This window comes from Centruroides vittatus, unplaced genomic scaffold (genome assembly GCF_030686945.1).
Source record: "Centruroides vittatus isolate TY-2023 unplaced genomic scaffold, ASM3068694v2 contig_3060, whole genome shotgun sequence".
NCBI lineage: Eukaryota > Metazoa > Arthropoda > Arachnida > Scorpiones > Buthidae > Centruroides > Centruroides vittatus.
In genome coordinates this window covers 645,274-666,127 of record NW_027121964.1, presented here as the reverse complement: position 1 = coordinate 666,127, position 20,854 = coordinate 645,274, and the positions used below count along the sequence as shown (strand labels likewise).

Genomic DNA, 20,854 nt, shown 5'->3' with positions numbered 1-20,854 from the left:
ACGACCTGGAGCCATTACAATAAAAGTAAACATAAATATAAAATAAAAATATTAATAAATTTACCCACCTGGAAAAAAAACCCACAAAATTAGGAAATATGCAAAACAGGTTAACAACAGGTCATCACAGCCAGCCAACTGTTTTATGAAAACTGTCTGTTACAATACCGAATATTTCCATTGTAGCTGCACAATTCAGTTATCTTTCCTTAATTATTGCAAAAGATAACTGAAAAAATTGAATTTTAAACTATTATTAGTCATGTTTTGCTGTTGCCATAATTTGGCAAAAAATTTTCATTTCTATGTGCAAGCCCCTACCTTTTTCTCCCCAAGAATAAAGTTACTATATTAAGCTGTAAGATAGGTTTAGTATAGCATGTCACATAAAAAATGAAAATTTGCTTTTCTTCTCATCTTTTTGTCTAGATGCACTACTTTTGATTGATTAATCATTATTCCTGCCTTTTGCTGGAGGTAATGATACTTTTAAAATCAAATAAGCTTCGATATTAAGTATAATTAACATATTTCATAACAATATCACTATTCTCTTTATTAAAAGATGAGATGGATGTTGAAGAATTTCAAAGAAACCAAGAATGAGATTTTATGCTATGGTTTTCTTTAAAATTGTAGTTTTGTGTCCTTTAGATGAGATTCTTGTAGCAAATGTGGCTGTGGTCATATCACTACCACATCTAAAAAAGAAAACTCATAATAGGTCTTACGAGTATTACTGTAGGTGCAAGAACTCAAAATGCAGAACGTCTGCTTCTATTAAACACTGTAAGCTATTACTGTTTACAATTTTTAAGTATTTTGAGTCATTTGTAAATACTAAGGGAAATACAAATACCTTATATAATAGCTCAATTAATTATGGCGATTTAATACAATGTCACTTCACACCAACGTTTACTATATGATATAATTATGGCGATTGTTTGGTTTAGTATTAAATCTAAAGTTAAAAGAAAACGATACACGATACACTTTCCCACTCACAATACACTATCCCTCTCGCTAAAAGTTTTATTTGATGTGGCTGACATGATGTTTTGAAGTACCATAAGTGAGGTCGAGGCCGAAGTTTTAAACACAAAAACGTGTATGTCGGATGTTCAGTGCCGCTTTCCTGTAAGCCTAGAAGTTTGACAATGGTGTTTGGAATGTCAAGCATGATTCCACTGACTTTCCACAATTGAGTGAAGTCAATGCAAGGTCTCACGTGACACATTTTGTAGGTACCTGCTATTTGACATAATACTCCACAACAAAAACAAACTTAAGCAATGACTGACCGAACTGTGCAGAGTCCTACCGTTCTTTGTTTATAGTGTGTTTGTATATGGGTCGGCAACAAAAAATTCTATGTTTTGGAAACGTCTATCAAATGCACATCATAAAGAAAATACTAATAGTAAGAATTTAGTTTTATCTTTATTTGAAGAAAAGGTTAATGTTACCTATGGTAGCGAACATGGCAATGCTTCGGGTAGGTTAGTTTTGTTTCTGTTAGTTTAACTATATTTTTAGTAGACGTTTCCTTTTTTTTTTTTTTTATTAGTTTGTTCAAGAACTACCGTGAATCAATAACTAGTAGTAACATTAAACACACGGCGGCCTGCTGGTGGCTCCCCTCCGGGAGGAGTCCGTCAAGAGCACGAACAGTCGAAAGGGCCGCCATGTTCGCTATCATAGGCAGCATTAACCGAAGAAAATAATACGTGTTTCTATATCACAACTACTTGTTTCAACTTTGATTTTTCTTATTGGTAGAATGCAACCAAATATCATTCTAAGTTCCAGGAATTGTTTGCATTGTAATTGTTCTCTGTCATATTATTAATTTTATTCAAATTATAATTTTTCTTATATTTTCAATAATTTTATTGCTAATTTGTTTATTTTCAAATGTAAACAAGCTGTCTTTATACCTGGTTTTCTGTGTTATCTTTTAAATATACAGTATTGTTTTATAATGTTGATATTTTATTAGAATTATATGAAGTAATTTCATACTCACCCACATTCTTTAGGAGCAAAATTCAAATCTTCTCTCTTGATATTCATATGCTCCAAAAATTCTTTCGTAAGCGATTTTTGAGATTGTTCAGGAAACGTAGGATACGTAAACCTTAATTGATTAATCCATTCTTCCAGGAAACTTCTCAGATTAATAACTTCTGATATCCACGATCTATTTTTGGAAAAATGAATAGCTTCCATTTTTTTTTTCAAATTACTCCCGCGAAATAACACAAGCACGAACAGATTCGAAATCGCCACCCGACTTCCCCAGAACTTTTTGCGCCATCTGCATTAAAGAAAGCTACAATTTACGTAAAAATATTATAATTATAATCACAAATCACCCAAAATAATAATCTTTAATAAACAATTTCTAATTTAAAGCTGAAGTATCGATAAATATTTTATATCTGACAAAAAGAAAGAAAGAAAAAAAAATAAATAAATTCAAATCATAAATATAACACTACTACAAGGACAAGCGTCAATACAAAATACACAGATTTCATCGTTGTTTAATTTCTCTATAGAACTTTTTTTAAAATATCGATATATTGATGATACTTTTATTTACATTAATAAATAACCTTTAATAAAAGTAATTGTTTATTTTAATCGACATTCCATAATTATACAAACTGATTATTTTTAATTTATTAATTGTCCTTGGCTATTCAATATGTCGGGGACATTAATATAAGTTTTTTTTATATTTTAAACTATTTTAAATAACTAAATTTATCATATTTCGCTGTGATAATTAAAAAAATCGTTTAAATATACCCAAAAAATATTAAAAAGGAAGAAAAAACACTCATTTTCGGTACATTTTTTCTAAGGTCGCAATTTCTTAAAAAAGGAAAAAAAAAACGATTTTCCTTAAATCTCATTCAATTAAGTATCTAAAATCATAGATTAATTAAAGGAAAGCTGAACGTAGGTTGAAAACAAAGACTAAAATTACAACTTCTAAATTGTGTGTTTTTAGTCATTTTGTACGTAGTCATACAACCTTGTCTTACGAGTTAGTTGGATGGCAGCCAGGTGATTCAGGATTGAATACAGACTAGTCGAAAAACCTCTCAGGAATTTTTGAGAGTGGTCCGTCCGGATATGTCCGTCTCATTATCCGGACGCTTTCGGTCTGACCGAATCCATAATGGACTTGCTAAAAAGACCCTATTGGTGCCCACAGAGAGAAGAGAGTTAAAAAAAAAAAAAAAAACTCTCAATTCCGGGTTCGCAGAGTGCTATGGAGGCTACCACCTTAGCCGCTCGGCCATCCAACCGAAAAAAAAGTGTCAGTGATTCTACATAATAGCGAGGTTGAGGCCGAAGTTTTAAACGCGAAAACGTGTACGCCGGACGTTCGGCGCCGCTTTACTGTAAGCCTAGAAGTTTGACAATGGCGTTTGGAAAGTCAGTGGAATCATGCTCGACATTCCAAACACCATTGTCAAACATGATGTGGTATCCTTATTTGTGCGTAAAACGATCACACGATGGATATTTTGTTGACAGGTTTCCTAAAAATAAGCAATACTTCGGTCGGTGGTTGACGGCGATACGCCATGACAAATGGAAACCAAGCAGTGTTATTTAAAGTCGACACTTTAAACTTTACTGTTTCTACACACAGAACGGATACACCTATTTGCATGAAACATGGAACCGATGTTTCGTGCAAATAGTAGATGCTGAGAAAAGTTTGATTTTCCTCAGCATCTACAGAGACAGCCAGTAATGCCACGAAGACCACTAAAGCGAATATCTTCAATTAACTAACATAGATGATGATATGTACGATGAGCGGAGTGTGCAGCAGCAAGATGAAACTCAAATGCCTAATGGGGCCCATACAAGTTGAGGAAATCCATTGAAGAATAACTGCGCAGGCCTGGTCTTAAGGAAATTCAGAGTTTCCTATCGCCCATACACGAGGAGGAAAATATCTGTTAGTCAGTCGGACATGGCATTTGATGACGTACTGGCTGTTCTAGGATCTCAAGGAAAAACATGTGCGTAGAAGTCTATGGTGTAAAGACTGGCTAAAAAAGAGGATCGTATTTTCGCGTGAACTTGATCTCATAATTGAAATTAGTACCTAAAGATCGGCACAACTATCTGAGAATGGACGAAGAAACGTATTTAAATCTGTTATCATTGGTTACACCAATCGTAAATAAACAAGATACTGTAATGCCAGAAGCAATTTCACACTCCATAAGAGCTCACGACGACCGTAAGATATTTGGCAACAGGAAGAAGGTAAGAACAAAATTTTCTTTTTAATACATAAAGTAAAACATGTATAATAAAGTCGACATTTTAAACATCTTGCATACGAATAATAGCGTCAAAACGAAGAACATAAATCTTTTGACAAAATGTAAATGTTTTTATAAATACATACGTTCAGCCCTACATACTTTACAAATGTATTTGTAACGTATTCAGGGCTACGTTCATAAAACTTCAAAGCCTTTTATGAAATAAACACGTTAATTAAAAAGATTAATTAAGGTAAGATAGAAATTATCGTACAACGCAAGTCTAATAATAGACCACGTGTTAGCACTACTGATCACGTGTCCAATCGAAAATCGGTAAAATAGTTCTCTATCTATATTCGGTTTATGGCGTCTGACGTCGCCTTCCGACCTCCAAGAACCCTCTCCATCTCTATCCATACACCATTCCTCTTTAATCCCGTTTTCCCTACATGCTAACTTTACTCCGTCGTACCAAGTTCTCCTGGGTCTTCCTCTCTTTTTCCTTTTTTGTGGAATGTATTCCATTGACATTTTCGGGAGTCTCTCGTCATTCATCTTTTCACATGTACAAACCAAATAAGTTGTTTCCTCTGTACTTCATCCAAAACCGTCTTCTTCAATCCCATTAGGTCTTTGATCATCTCATTAGTTATTCTTTCTTTTTTCGAGATTCTGCACGATCTTCTGCATCCATTTCAACTGTTGTTACTTTTCTCTTTCCCAGTCATTCTCCATTCCTCCGTTCCGTATAATAGAATGCTTTTAATAATAGCATTATATATTGTTTTTTTCTTGATCCAGTTATTTCTTCACTCTACCATTAGTTAAAATAGTTAAAAGTAAAAATATAGAAGCCAACGTCGATGTTTGCGCGAAACCATCGCATCGCCAATGGGCCATAGATTACTAATGGCGTATGCGTGAAGACAGTTGGCGTACACATGTACAGGTACAGTACAGTACCGCAAACACTTTCCGCGTACAATAGTTGTTTGAATGTTTTTAATACAAATAGGGATATTTTCGGGTAAAAACAGACAAATCGGGACATTTCGGGAAAAAATTGTTCGTCTGGACAGTGTTCTAACTTGGACAAGTCGGAATGTGTCACTACTTTATGGGTTTACACGAGTAAATATGTATATAACAAAAGCGAGATTGAGGCCAAAGTTTTCAAAGCGAAAACGTGTACGTCAGACGTTCAGCGCCTGACGTACACGTTTTCGTCCTATAAGCCTAGAAGTTTGACAATGGCATTTGGAAATATACTCCAATAACCACCACCTTATAAGTTGCTGAGGGAATTTTTAATTAAGAAAACTAACGTTTTCGATCTATTCGAACTATAAGGTGGTGGTTATTGGAGTATATACATTTTTGCTGAGTACGTTTATGTTCAATGGCATTTGGAAAGTCAGTGGAATCGTGCTCGACATTCCAAATGCCATTGTCAAACTTCCGACGTACACGTTTTCGCGTTTAAAATTTCGGCCTCAACCTCGCTAAAATAATCTAAAAGTAACTTCTACCTTTTTTGTTTCGTTTTGAATAAACCAAACGGTTGTTTATAGAGTCTTAATTCTAACGACAAACGAAACGATCTTGCAAGGTGCTCTATCTCTTGTTCTTGGTGTCGTGTTGTAACTTCCGGCTACTTGGATGACGTAAAGATCAGGTGGCAGGGTAGCAGAGATTTTTTTTACAATGACATCCCCGATTATCCATGTGCGGATAATTGTGGACGTCATTGTAAAAAGAAATGTTTGCCACTCTGACACTCGATTGTAGATCTGGCCGAACCTATGATGGGCTTTAAAACTGTTCACAAAGCAAAGAAAATAATAGGCCTATATAGGCTAAATGTTTAACATTATTGTGTTTTTATTATTCATATTAAAAAATGCACATTTGCTACTAATAACTTAGCGGTATAAGTTTATTTGGTTACGGCAACGTGATATATATCGTGGATACCTCCCGGGAGGACTTTCCGTCCCTGTTTACGTATTAAAAACGGAAAGAAAACTTATTAAATCCTCATCCTACCCTATTATACAGTATCTTTGATTCTTTTCTTCGATCTTCCCGATTGATTTTTATTTACAAAATCCGTTTTATTAATAATTCATCAGGTGTTCCCATTTCAGTTTCCTATTGTTTCTACCACCGATCGTATGATTTAAACTAAAAATATTTTGCGTTTCATATAGTCACATTGTTTAAGCAGTTTGTATTTTCACATTTTAGCAATCTTTTATATAAATATTTTTACAATTTATCACTAATTAATTGGACATTTCCTTAATTTTTCCAATAAACGTTATTATTTATTATAACGGCATTTAAAAAATTATATATATGATAAATTTATAGGCCTATATATATATATATTAATAGCAATTCTCCGTTGAGTTTGTTTTTATTTTGCAAACATTTCTCCTTAAATAATTACGAAAGAAGATAATTTTTACGCAAATCAAATTATATATACTATTACGATACAAATAAGCGTTCGTCATTTCTAAACACCACGATTACGCAATATTTTATAAACTTATTTTTTTGTATTTAAATTATTAAAAGAAATCGTCGTATATTAAAGCAATTAATATCGTAATTTTAACATTTTAATTAAATTAAATTAATTAATTGGATTAATTAATAAATAAATAAAAAAAGTCTCTTTAATTTTCCCAGTTTATAAATATAGGCCCTATATATGTTTTTAAAATAAATAAATATTCTGCGAGATATTATTAAAAAAAAAAATTAATCGTTAAGTCAGTTTGAGTATAAAACAATTAATTTTTATTGTAAAATTGAATATCGTGGGGTGTTTTAAGTACGATAAAATTCAAACGGATTAGAAATGGCACAATATGGCGCTTTTCGTTGATGACGAGAAATAGTTATAAAGATAACAGTTAAGAGGCGCCCTCATCTAATAATGAGATGAACGACGAATAGTCTTCGGAATGGAGATTAGGAGAGACGAACTAATCTAACATGGCGAATCCGAGGAAATTTAGCGAAAAGATAGCTCTCCACAATCAAAAGCAAGCTGAAGAAACAGCTGCTTTTGAACAAATAATGAGAGAAGTAATAGGAGCAACCAGGGTAAGTGCTTTGCATTAATAAACTTTTTCATTAGAAACCAGTTTTAATTAATCATGTTGATATTTTGTCTTCATTTTAAAAATTTTCTTATTCAATGACAGAGAAATTGTTTGAATTTCAAATTGATTAACTTAGGAAATTTTTTAAAATTCTGTAATTTAAAAAAAAAACACTGCTTTGTATAAATCAGATGAAATCATTTTTATAATCAACTTGTTCAAATCTGTTGAATAATAATAATAACAATAATATAAATATGTTGACAACACATGAATATGATCACACACATTTGTATGTAGTCTTTGCTAGATTACAAAAAAGATTGTATATAAATACAGATGTGTTTAAATATTTAAGAAATTTGATTAATTATAGGTTATTTTTCATCATTGAAATTTGTATTCTAACCAGAGAAAACAAATGTAAACACAAACTATTTGTTTACAGTATTTTTTTATTATTTTGTTATACATAAACAACAAATGTTTTTTAATGAGCGAGGGTTTAAGATATTTCGTAAAATGCCATCTTTATATTTAAAGATATTTATTATAATTAACTTTTATTAAAAGTAACGTGTCATACTGAAATTAATTAGATTTATTGATAAAAAAAAATATATATATATATTTAAAACTTTTATATTATAAGATTAAATATTATAATACGAATGAAAAGCGTTTATCACATTCGGAAGTAAGAATAGGTAGGATTGTGCGGTACAGTACGTAATTTTGTTTATAGGAATTAAATAATTGTTATAATTTTTAAACATTTAAATTTATTATTATTATTTACTTGCATATTTCATAATAATAATAATAATGTTGTTAATAATTATTATATGTAAAATTTATTTGACAAGTATAGTTTAACTAGGTACAGTACTTAGATTAGATGCGTATGTAAATTCTGTTCTGTAGTATTGTTTGACAGATTTGATTTAATACTTATAAGAAACTTTTTAGATACACTATAATAACCAGTGAGATTTTATCATGGTATTAATAGTTTTTAAAATTATACAAGTGTTAGAAGATTTATGGAAATAATTTAATAAATAAAATAATGCATATATAAAATAATGTAAAAACATTCTTTTATCATTTATAAAAACTATGAAGATTTTCCAAATTTTATGAAAAATAAATTAAAAATATGTATTAATTTATACTGAGACTTAATTGTTGTTTAGATTAAATATAAATATTTTTGCTTTTGCTTTATTTTCGCTATAATTGTATTGTTTTATACTTTATTGAATGCATATAAAATATATATACATACATACGTATATGAGAGTATGTTACTTGTCAGTTATATCAAACATTTGTAAAGATACAATTAGTTACCCACTTTTGTGGTATATACATTAATAAGTTGGATATAAAATGCATAAGTGGAAACATGGAAGGTTTATATGGTATATATATTTTTTTGCATGTGTCTTTCTGCACTTAAGATACAAAGTATATAGAAAGAAACTTGCAAAAAATAAATATAATGAAAGTTTAAAAAATTTTTTAAATTAGAGAATTATTTCTTCTGTTATGGAATTTTTAAAAAATTTAGGTTACATAAAAATTGAGTGAATTAAATTAGTAATAAATAAATAACATTGATTTTCCCAGTAATTAAATTATATAATATATATACATACATACACACACACTGTATATATGTTAATGTATGTGTCAAGTATCTTATTAGTAGATAATTATTTTTCATATAATTTTTAAGTAAGTTTTTTGATAGTTTTTATTTTGTGATAATAATACTATTTTAATAGAAATATATTTTTAAAAGGTAGCATGTATGCTTATTTAAGATATTTTAAAATCTTCAGTGTTTTTATAAAAATTCTTTATTTTAATTATTTTATTTTATTATAAAATTATTTTTAAGAATTAATAAATAGTGGGCACATTTTTGTATAATATCTATTTTGTATTAAAATTAATGAGAATAAATTATTTGAATTAAACTTAGTTTTAATTATTGGAAATTGAAAATTAAAAAATAATTAAATTAATAGTCTTTTTTATTGGTTTAAAAAATATAAATTTATTATATTCAAACAATGCCTATTTAAAAAAGAAATGAATCAAATTTATTTTATTTTGGATTCCATATTAGTCGGATGTTGACAGTTGAAACATTGTTATATTAAAAATTATTACATATATGTTTAAAAGATTTAAATTTCGGGTGTGACAGTAAGGATTACATGTTTGTAATAAATAAAAAAAATTATTATGGATAATTATTTTGAATACTTTGACTTATACAATAGATGCTTTTACAGAATATAAAAAGCATCAGTTATACAATTAAAGATGTTAAGAAAAGAAAGATTATCTTTGTAAAAGTATTATCTATTTTACCGTTATTGGTGTTCACTCTGCTGAAATTCTATGCATATCAACAGAAAATTGTATATAGTGTTATCAATATTGTGACTAAGCATAAGCCAAACAATTGCCAAATTGAATTGGGCTACTTTACCACTACTATTAATAATTAAATTCTGAATAATTTGGTACTAGAAGTAGGTTTTAGGTGCCATCTTTCATTAAATTTAATAATTATAATTTAATTAATATTTATTAAATAGTTTAGAATATTCTGGTTATATCTAAACTTAAAAATGTCTGGAAGCAGAGGAAAATTAAAAATGTCTTGAGGAGTAACATAACTAGCAATGCATCTGCACAGTAAGCAGCAGTTGCAGGTTTGAGTCCTGCTTCGGGCAGACTCTTTTCTTCCAGAATATTCTAAATTAATAAATATTATTAAATTTAATAATTATAATTAAACTAAGAGATGTCACCTAGTGCCTAGTACCAAATTACTCAGAATTTAATTATTAATAGTAGCGGTAAAGTAGACCAATTCAATACTGCAATCATTTGGCTTATTATAAAACATCAGGCTGAGATTTTTGTACTCTGTAAGCATATTATAGGGTCATATTATTCTGTCTTAGTATTTTTTTTTATAGTACAATCATATTATTAATATATACTATATCAATATGATGAGTATTGAGATGAGCAGAATGAATTTTTCTCTTAAAACATTTTCTTTTCTTATTCATTTCAATTCAGTATACATTTATGGATTAATTAAATTAATAATAAATTATAATAAGACTGTAAATTAATTTGTCATTATAATAACTAAGAAAATTCTGGTAATGTTTGGTTTCTTTGCATACCAATTTTTGTATGCAACAGACAATTATGCACAAACAATAAGGCTTGTTTCTTGGCATAAAATTTTTTGTCCGAACTAGAAAGCCATTTTTTCATACAATTCACTTATCATCCAAATTTTTTGTTGCTTCTTTATATAAATGCTAAAAATTTTTTTCATTTAAAAGCAATGGAAATTTTTTGACTTGTTGATGACCAAAAGTTCGTTTTTCAGTACCACACATGCTTGCATCCATCAAGAGTAAGTTTTTCTTTGTTGTGCTTTCCATCAAAACAATTTTTTGTTAAAACGTCACCATTTTGTCTTGTAAACACTTAAAGAATAATTTTATCTTGTCTGTATTAAAAATGCTTTTTTCATGATACAATACAAATAAACATCATACTAAACCCGATAACATTAAGCCAATACATCGCCACCTGCCGTAAATAATCGGGCTAACTTTTGGATATAAACAATTAAAGATTATAAATAAATTTGGCACTTGAGGTAGGTGTTAGGCACCATCTCTTATTAAAATTAATAATTATAGTAATTTAAATAATTTAGATTAAACTGGAAGAAGAGATCGGTTTGAAGGTCTGGGTAGCGTAACTGGCAACATGACCCGGTAAGCAGGAGTTGTGGGTTCGAGTCCTGCTTCAGGCTGATTCTTTTCTTCCAGTTTAATCTAAATTATTTAAATTATTATAATTGTTAATTTTAATAAGAGATGGTGCCTAACACCTACCTCAAGTGCCAAATTTATTTATAATCTTTAATCATTTATATCCAAAAGTTAGCCCAATTATTTACAGCAGGTTGCGCTGTATTGGCTCATGATACAATGTTTAAAATTACCATTCTTCACGGTCATGTTCATTAGCATTGGCATTTTCACTACATCACAACTTTTTGAATAATGTTATATATATATATTTTTTAAAACTTATTGAGCTGTTAGCTCAATAAGTTTAAAAAATAAAGAGGAGCCTTCTTGCTTTTTTAATCTTTAAAGTTGCCATCCAATGATAATACTCCTTTTGCCTATCCAAAGTGTTGATACTAAGGGACAACTTTGAAGAATTGTTTGTTGGATGTGAGAAAACAGGATTACTCTTATCAGAGCTGACAAAACCAAAGCCTTGGTTGTCATGAAATGTGACATGTATACAGTGTTTGGAAGAATACATCGAACAAATGCAATGTGAAAGAGTCAATAAATTACAATCTAAAAGTTAAAAGTTTCACCTGTACTAAGTTAGCTAGGCACCTGACTCTAGGTAACATTTTCCTTGACTCCCCAGATGTCCTGAAGTTGTTTTTCATTTGCTAAGACTAGAGGATTTGATCCCAGGATCCCTACCACTTTTTAGTCCCAAAATTTTCGGGATTAAGTTTTCCTGATTCTGAGATTTTCGGGATTGACATCATTTTAAAAAAGTTGCAAAATAGACTGCACGAAATGAAATGTTCAGTGCCAATGCTCTTAACAGAATTTCTTGCCTATCATTTTAATATAAAACTTCTTGTATTTTGAACTAAAATGATAGGCAAGCAGTTCTCACTGGGTTACCTGGTAATACACTTCATTCTTGTATCTTTGAATTTTCGCAGGTGCCAATCGATTTTCTGGTGCAGTCGAGAGCACTTTTGGTTTGCTGTAGAGTTCTAACATGACCCTTCAAAAATTCTAATAAGTCATTCAATGGAGGAATATCATCATCCTTAAGTGAGTGCTCCCACCAGCCTCTGTTTGTTGCATCCAATTTAAATTAAGTAATGAACATAAATAATATGCTTGAGAACTCATCTATATTAAAATTTAGAGCTTCTAAGGATCGAATACACTCTGTAGTTGATTAAACAAAATTGTAACACATGTCAGATGTGTTTATGTTATCTAGCATTGATGTACAGTCCACAGCTCTGTCACACCTGTGTATATATGTGTGACAGAGCATATATGCACTACAGCATATATCAGCATATATATATGTGCAACAAATTGAGAAGCAGACTTGGTGATGAGACACTGGATGCATTGTTATTTCTCAGATCATATTTTTGCAATTCAAATTAGAATGTTGCTATTAGATTAGTTTTCTTTATATTTAAGAAAAATGTGACTGATTAATATTATTTTTAAATACTTTTTGCTAAGAAATTTAGGTCTACTTTACTATCTACTTACTACTTACCGATGTTACATGAAAGTCATCTATTTAGTCAATGTTAAGAGAGATTTTTGTTAATTTTCAACGTTTATTTGCATAGTTTGTTACATAAAGGTTTTTCAATTTATGTAAGTTTAAAGAAATCTCACTGATGCTTGAAAAAGAATAACTTGAACATGAAGACTGAGTGATTTTGACTCTGGTTAGTCTGACTCTAAGTGTGATTAGTTAGAGTGATTAGATTAGGTAGGTGTATACTATAAAATACATTGATTTTTGTCTAAATTTTGATTTGTTGATTAAAGAGTTGATTTCTGTAAGATTTTCTTAGTTTTTATTTTTTATTAAACCTCAATACTGAAATAATCTTAGGATCCTGGGATTGACTAAGTATAATCCCAAAATCCCAGGATTATAGATAAGGGCCGGGATTGAATTTCCTAGCCAAGACGCAAAAACAAGAGCAACAACTCCATTCTCTAGTGCAGGGATGGGCAACCTGCGGCCCCCGGGCCGCATGCGGCCCGCATTCATATATTTTGCGGCCCGCGACGCATAAAATGTGAATAAATATATCAATTTCCCAGCTTAAGGAAGTATGTAGCAAAAATTCAAACGTTATTTTTACAACTTATGTATGTGAATACTTTTTCCCGCAATGAATTTAGTAAAAATTAAAACAAGAAACCGGCTAACAGACATATGGAAACTAATTTAAAACTAGCAGTGACGAATATTTAACCAAATATTTCCAATATATTACGTTTACATCAGTTCCAGAAGCTAAATTAAGTATACCTAATGCTAATTTATAATTATATATGAATAAATAATTCTGATTTACCAACATTTTTTTCCCTCTTTCTCTTGTATGCGGCCCACATCAGTTCGAAAGTCTTAAAACGCAGCCCTTACATAGAAAAAGGTTGCCCATCCCTGCTCTAGTGGACAAAGTCAGAGCACCTACCTGCTTACTGGATACTCTTCTTGCAGCTCAATTAGAGGGGTATCCTTTTGCGATTATGAGCTTAGTGGAACTCATACACCAACTGAAAGAGGTTTACCCTCCTTAATACATCACTTTTAGATTTTAAATCTCTGTACCTCTCCATCAAATTTCTACCATGATTTCGTGCACTCCATGATATATTATTTCATCTCATCAGAGATGACACTCTCCACCAGCAGGTATTAGAATTGGTCTGCTTGATATGTTACAGTTTGGTCTTTTAATTTGAGATAGTGTATTGTCAAGGAAGGTGGGTCCTGACGAGTAGCCCAATGTCAGGAGACCTATGTGAGATGATGATCTGACAGTTAGAGAATGTCCTCCCTCAATTTCTCCACAATATTCTTCTTTACAGGAGATACATTGATGACATTATTATTTTTTGGAAGACAGTTCTGGACTCGAGGGCCTTTGTTGGATTGGTGAATAACAATCCATATGGGTGGTCCTTGAAGTAGAACAGTTTGGCACCTCAGAAGTCCACTTCTTAGACATCAATATCACTATCAATGGGTCAGAGATTCACACCTCTGTATTTTGCAAGCCTGGTACCTTGTGTTCATACACTCTGGTGAGGTCATGTAACCATCACTATTACAAAATCGTGGTTTACAAAGCATTAGTTAGGAGGGCTTTCACCCACTCTTTTACTCCCAAGCACTTGATGCTGAATTAGCATAAATAGAAGAGTAAGCCATTGTTTATGTTTACTGAACAGTTGTACATTGCTTAGTGGATTCAATTCCACTGGATGCCTCTAGAATCCACACTCAAGGTAGACACTTTTTTATAACAGACCATGGTGAGAAGGTGGAATGGCTGTGTGTAACATACCACCCCTTCCTACATTCATTATTTGCAAAAATCGTCAGGAAATGTGCAATTCATATGGCTTTTCAGATGTGCCTGCCTCTTTTCACCATTCTTCAAAATGGAAAGGACCCTCCCAACCCTAGCAGACTTTCTGGCATATAGCGTCCCTATCAGAGAGACCAGATGCAATAGGAACCTTTGTACATTGGGTCCGTCCACTAAACGTTCTATAAGAAGAAGAATACAAAAGTATATCTCAGACATACAGCATGCTAGAATATCCACAGCCTTCTCTATGTATACAGCAGATCTGGAAATAGTTGCAGACTTCACATGGGCCAAACGCCTCCTCACAACATCATACACAGAGCATCTCAGATGGTTGGAGGCCGTAGAAATTTATAAAGCTAACTTTGAGTCATCCTGTATAAATTTTAAGGAGGAAATGTTGTCGTTGATGGCCTGGTAGGCCCTGTTAGACACATTATAGTTGTTAGTTGAATGTTTGTTATGTGCATGACAATGCTTATGCAGCATTAAATTTATATTTATATTTTCAAATGGTCATTCGAATTACGTTGTTTTAAAAATTTTTACAAATAGGCATTAGTACCAATAACATTCCACTGGGTAGCTGTTCATTTGCACCTGAAGAAGAACTTGGAAGGAGTTGGAAAATGTTTGTGCAATGTTCATTTTTTGTATTGTATGCACTGGAAGTTGATTCTGTGTCTGTTGTATATACATCCTGGTGTGGAGTGGTGTGTATGTAGAGGACTACATTAATGCATCATGGCCTAATAAGGATGCACTGTGTTCTGGGGTTTTACCTCAGAAATTTATAGCTGTGGTCTGTGAACCAAAGCTGACTTCCACGCACAAAACATTAGCAAAGTATATGAATGTCAGAATAGCTTATAGATGTAATCCAACTATAATTAGGCTTCTAGCTAATGGTAAAGATTCTATAGATAGAAACTTAGCCCTTGGGGTATACACTATCTCAATGTGGGATGATAGATTTGGTCGAAAGTTAACAAACATAGGCACCACTAAAAGATCGTTAACCCAAAAGCTCAGGGAACGTAAATACGATGTTTGTAGAAATAGTTTATTCATAGCACTTGTCCAGTTTGTGAGTGAGCTGGGGTTGTTAGCATGTTGGGACCAGGTTAAATTATTAAAAATGGTGTTCGACATCAACACGTTACAATTAATGGAAGCTTTTGAAATATTCCAAGCATCTAGAAAGGGTAAATATATTAATTTCAAAGAAAGAAATGTTATCTAAAGCATGGCAGTGTCTAATTGATAATGAGCTAAGAGAATGACATAGGCTTGACTTACAGAAAAATTTTGTTAATAAGATGTGTAAATTATTTTATTTTTATTTATTTAATGTTTTCATTTTAAAAATATGTTTTTAGAACTTTTAAATTGTTATATTAAATATGTAAATTGTTCGTGTTTTGAATTTTGTAAATTTAAAAAGTGGTTATAGTTCTATTATTAGAACTCAGTTCTTGTTTTAATTGTATTTTAATACATTTTTAACCTGAGGCAGACCTCTGAATGAGGTCGAAAATGCTTGTTTTTTGATTAAACTAGTGCTGGAAGAGTGTGTAAGGTGTAGTGTGATTGGTATATTTGTTTTCAATTTTTCTACAAGTGTTTTCTGATACTAAATCAATTCTTTAAGTGAATTATATAACAGTTAATGAATTTCTGCAATAAATTAAGATCTGTTTTGTTATTATATGTATTTTTCACATTTAAACAATGAGTATATAATAACAAAATAGATCTTTAGAAACATCATCATATTCTAATCTTTTTTGATCTTCCTAAAAGCAGATAACATTAACTTTTTAATAATAAACAGCAACAATTCAACTAAAGGAAATTCGCCAGTGTTAAAACTTTTGAATTCTGTCTTGAGGTTATAGAAAATTTTTATGCATGTTAGAGAAATTTGAGATAAGGAAACAATTTTCAGGGTAAAATGAATTCTTGATGTAGAAATTTCTTTAAAAATTCTAATATAAAAATGTTTAACTGAAAGAAGTTTAACTATAATAGCAAATACAGTCATACAAATCTAGAACTGAATGAAATTTTTTTCAGAATACAATTTGAACTTTAATGCTGAATATTTCAATTTAGTTAAATGGATATTAGAATTTTGATTTATTGATCAAAATTATTTACATACTAGCAGGTAGGCCCGGCGTTGCTCGGGCAAAAGTAACGATAGCGAAGATTAAGATTATTACATTATAGTCAACCTTACCCGTTTTCACAGAATGCAAGAATCGGGTTCCCCTGTTTCCAGACTAATTAGAGAATTTTTAGATGGGTCTAAAAATATGTTCGATTTCCTGCAAAAACGAAAAAAACTGCATCTTCATCTTGCATGTTGCTTTCTCTTAACAATTCCATTGTTACGTAACACTTCCATTGTCACTTGACACTTCCATTGTTGATGGAAGTGTTAAGCCTTAATCCTGTCCCTCTCCTCCGTAGGGAGGAATTTAGAAAAATCTCTTCTTAGTGTGCATTCTTGTGACGTACCCTAACTGTGTGCTAAATTTCAACTTTCAACTCCTAAGCGCTGGTTATTGTTATTATTATTATTATCAACTTGTCTTGATTATATATATATTGTAGATAACTGAACAATTTCCTATTATTTTTAACCATATTTCATATTAGGAATATATATTTTTTTTAAATCGTCTGTTTTTTTGTAATGAATAAGAAATTAATTTATTAATGAAAAACTGTATTTAATAATTAAAAATATTTTTAATATTATGGATAATTTTTCAATTGGTGTTTCTTAAATAAATTTTTGTAAAATATCTTATTTTGTTTTTGTTATTATGTTTGTAATCTAAAAATTAATGAAAGTATTTTTCATATGAAAAGTAATAAATCTTTTTGTTTTCATAATTATCCACAAATTGTTATTATTTAAGATATTATATTGCATAGTTTAGTTAAGTAGTAAAATAAATTTTCACTGTGTGCGGTGTTATTGATAGTTTTCTTTTCGGGCACACGCAGTGAAAATTTATTTTTACTACTACTATTACTTGGCGTGAGTATAATGCTAAAACTGTAATAGTTTAGTTTATTTTTTGTTTCATTTTGTAACTTTCATTTACTAATTAAAAAAGTTTGGTCTTTTTGAAGTATTGATTTATAAGATACATCATGAGTTCGAAATCTAATCTAATCTAATCTAATAATAATTTTTTTATGGAGAAAAAAAATTTAAAAATAATCAGTTTCATTAATTTTTGTAGAGTTGACAAGTTAGAAAAAGAATACATATGCCACAAAACAGATAATGTTCAGCAGCTTTTTTTTTTCCTTATGCATATACAAGGTGTATCATTTTAATTAGTTGCCAAAAATATCTCAAAACTTATGCATCCTGTGAAAAAAATGTTCTGCATCAAGGGCGACACAAGATGATACTGTTGATTGCATAGATCAGGCCTGGCCAGCCGTGGGCCGCATGCAGTCTGTCATGTTAAATTGTGTAGCCCGCTAAGCGATATTATATATCTATTAAAACTTTTGTTTCCTGTTATGTGTATACCAAAACAATTAAATAAATGAAAATTTGCATGTGTCATTGTTATAATGTGCAAGTGCGAGTACGAACTCTTTGTATAACAGTAAAATCTTATTCAGTTCGTATTTGTTTTACTTTTTTAAAAGCATGTTTGCCTAAATTGTGGCCCACCGTAATGTTACGCGTGATCAAAGTGGCTCGCGAAACAATTTGGGTTGGCCACGCCTGGCATAGATGGTGCTACAATGGTAAAAATGGGGTCAATTCATTTCCAACACTTAATTTTTCAAAATGGGAACCCCCCATTTTTTATTACATATGATTGTGCATCAAAAACAAACAAATTTTTGTTTGAAACATTTATTCCCAAAAGATGCACTTATCAAAAGTTACCAGCATTTGAAGTTTTACACAATCCACATGGTGCATACATAAATCTGTGGATATCTGTGTAGTTCATTGAAAAAGGAAGAAAAATGCTAAGAACTTCGTTAGGAAACTATTATCATCTAGTGTAATCCAGATTAGTGTCTTCTCTATATAACAAGCTTGACACTTTGGCACTAGTTTTTGCATCAGTTCATTATTTGGAGAAAATGAATAATCCCACCAAATAATAATAGCTTTGTAATGATTTTTTAGCATACTTTTTTCTTTTTGATGAATTTTGCAGATATTGACAGATTCATATGTGCATCGTGCAGTGACTGTGTAAAACTTCGAATGCTCGTAGCTTATAAGTGCATATTTCATTAAAATGTTTTAGATAAAACTTTTTGTTTTTGATGTAGAATCATAAAATACAATAAAAAATGGAGATTCCCATTTAAGAAAATGAGGTTGATGCCATTTTCACTGACTGTAGTGTCATCTTGTGTCCCTTTTGATGCAGAACATTTATTTCCATAGGATGCATATTTTTTTGAGATATTTTGGATGATTAATTAAAATCGGATACCTTGTATAATGATTATTTAGTTTAATGCTACATTTACTGTCTAAAGGCATTTTAAGCATTAAAAAGGAATTTAAATTGAAAGTTTGTTAACATCAAAGCTCTGGCCAGATAGCTGAGCAGTTAAAACATTAGCCTACTTCTCTAGCAATCTGAGGTCATTTACAGACAGGTTGTAAACCCCAGGAATTTTTTGGGGTGGTCTATCCCAGATATGTAGAACCCCAAGCCTCCTCACTCAGCTGCTTCATTCTGTTCAACTTATGAGAGCTTGAAAAAAAAAGTCACAGGCCAAAAAGAGGGAAAAAATAAATAGCAAAGCTCATTTGAACTCAGGTAACTTTTGAACAGAATGGCTGAAAATTTTTATCATTAGTGTGGCAAATACAAGATGTAATTAATTATGAAACAAATTTTTGTTTTGGACAAGTAAAATTGGATAAAGTTCGTCTTCAAATTGATGAAATGCAGTATGTTTTGTTATTGGGATTTGAATGAACATTTCATTCTATTATATTCTATTACGTATTGATAATTGATGATATTTTTTATTTAAACAAAATATAGTAAATGATGCATTTTTAACAAAATAAAATACATCATTTTATTGAAGTAAAAAAATAGATAAGAAGCTAGTGTAAAAATGTATATTATAGTATAACGTAATAAAATAATATACAGTTATCCCTCATATAACATGGTAGTTATGTTTCAAAAAACAGTTTGTTCAAACAATGCAGTATTGTTTGAATCTATGCTATACATAACAAAGGACTAGTGCAAAACATACGGTTAGGTTTTATAAGTTAACAAAAGTATACCATTCTTTTTCGTTAATAAAGAGAAATATGTTTATTAAAGCAATTAATAATTAACTAAAAATCATAATTAAAAGTTCTATATAATATTTAGTTAAAAGAGTTTTCTTTTTACAAGTTATTGTCTGAGCTTTTTTGTCGATCTTGATCAGAAATATCAGCAATGTCAAATAAAATAAAATAATCAACCATTCCAACTTCAGCAAAAATTCTTTAATCCTAAAAACGTTTTCAAACGCATTAAGCGTCCATCTTCAGTTACATCTTTAAATTAAATATAAAATTCGAACAAATATTACGTAAATTAACGGTACGATTACCATAAATAAATAAATACATAAAAAATAAAAAATAAAATAAAATAAACAGGATTATCGTAATTTACAAAATTATGCCAATATTTCATAAACAAAAATAAAATAAAAATAAAACAAAAAATAAAAACGAAACAAAAAACCAACGTGCGGTTTAAACCAATCACGGATTATCGCAGTATTTCTTTACAATTGCCTTCATCCGTCATTAAAGATTATCGTACTTCTATGTTTAGCCCAAATCATCGCACAAAGATTTCCAAGCTGTGGAAAGCCCATCAGCGTCCCTATAATTAATGCATTGCGTACTTCTCTGCGCTCTGTGGATTTCCAATTTTTCGAAAAACTTTATTGCGTGTCTCGATCTAGTAGACCTGATGATAGAGGCTTGGTCCCAAAAGACCGTGATGCCTTGCTGCTTAGCGTAACTGGCCAGGACGGTACTATCAACTGATTTTTCCACCGATCGCTTGTGTTCATTAATCCTCTTTTTTAAATTTCTCAAAGTTGCCCCTATATATACTAATTTAGAATCGAACCTATGATCCCTTAATGGTATCGAATAA

General features: G+C 30.7%; 2 protein-coding genes across 5 annotated transcripts in view; one reads left to right on the top strand and one right to left on the bottom strand.

Moving 5' to 3' along the window:
* Positions 1 to 2,316, bottom strand: part of Pbp49 (proximal sequence element A Pbp49) — a 52,271-nt gene extending 49,955 nt beyond the window's left edge. Inside the window, exon 1 of the mRNA XM_067267563.1 lies at positions 2,030 to 2,316. Coding sequence (XP_067123664.1) covers positions 2,030 to 2,232 — 203 coding nt within the window. The 5' untranslated portion in view covers positions 2,233 to 2,316. The remainder of the gene's footprint in view (positions 1 to 2,029) is intronic.
* Positions 2,317 to 7,162: 4,846 nt separating this feature from the next.
* Positions 7,163 to 20,854, top strand: part of Crtc (CREB-regulated transcription coactivator) — a 174,503-nt gene continuing 160,811 nt past the window's right edge. For 3 of the 4 annotated variants that reach the window (XM_067267558.1, XM_067267559.1, XM_067267557.1), the window contains exon 1: positions 7,163 to 7,424. In XM_067267558.1, coding sequence (XP_067123659.1) covers positions 7,314 to 7,424 — 111 coding nt within the window. In that variant the 5' untranslated portion in view covers positions 7,163 to 7,313. The remainder of the gene's footprint in view (positions 7,425 to 20,854) is intronic. The other variant, XM_067267560.1, reaches the window with a different exon arrangement.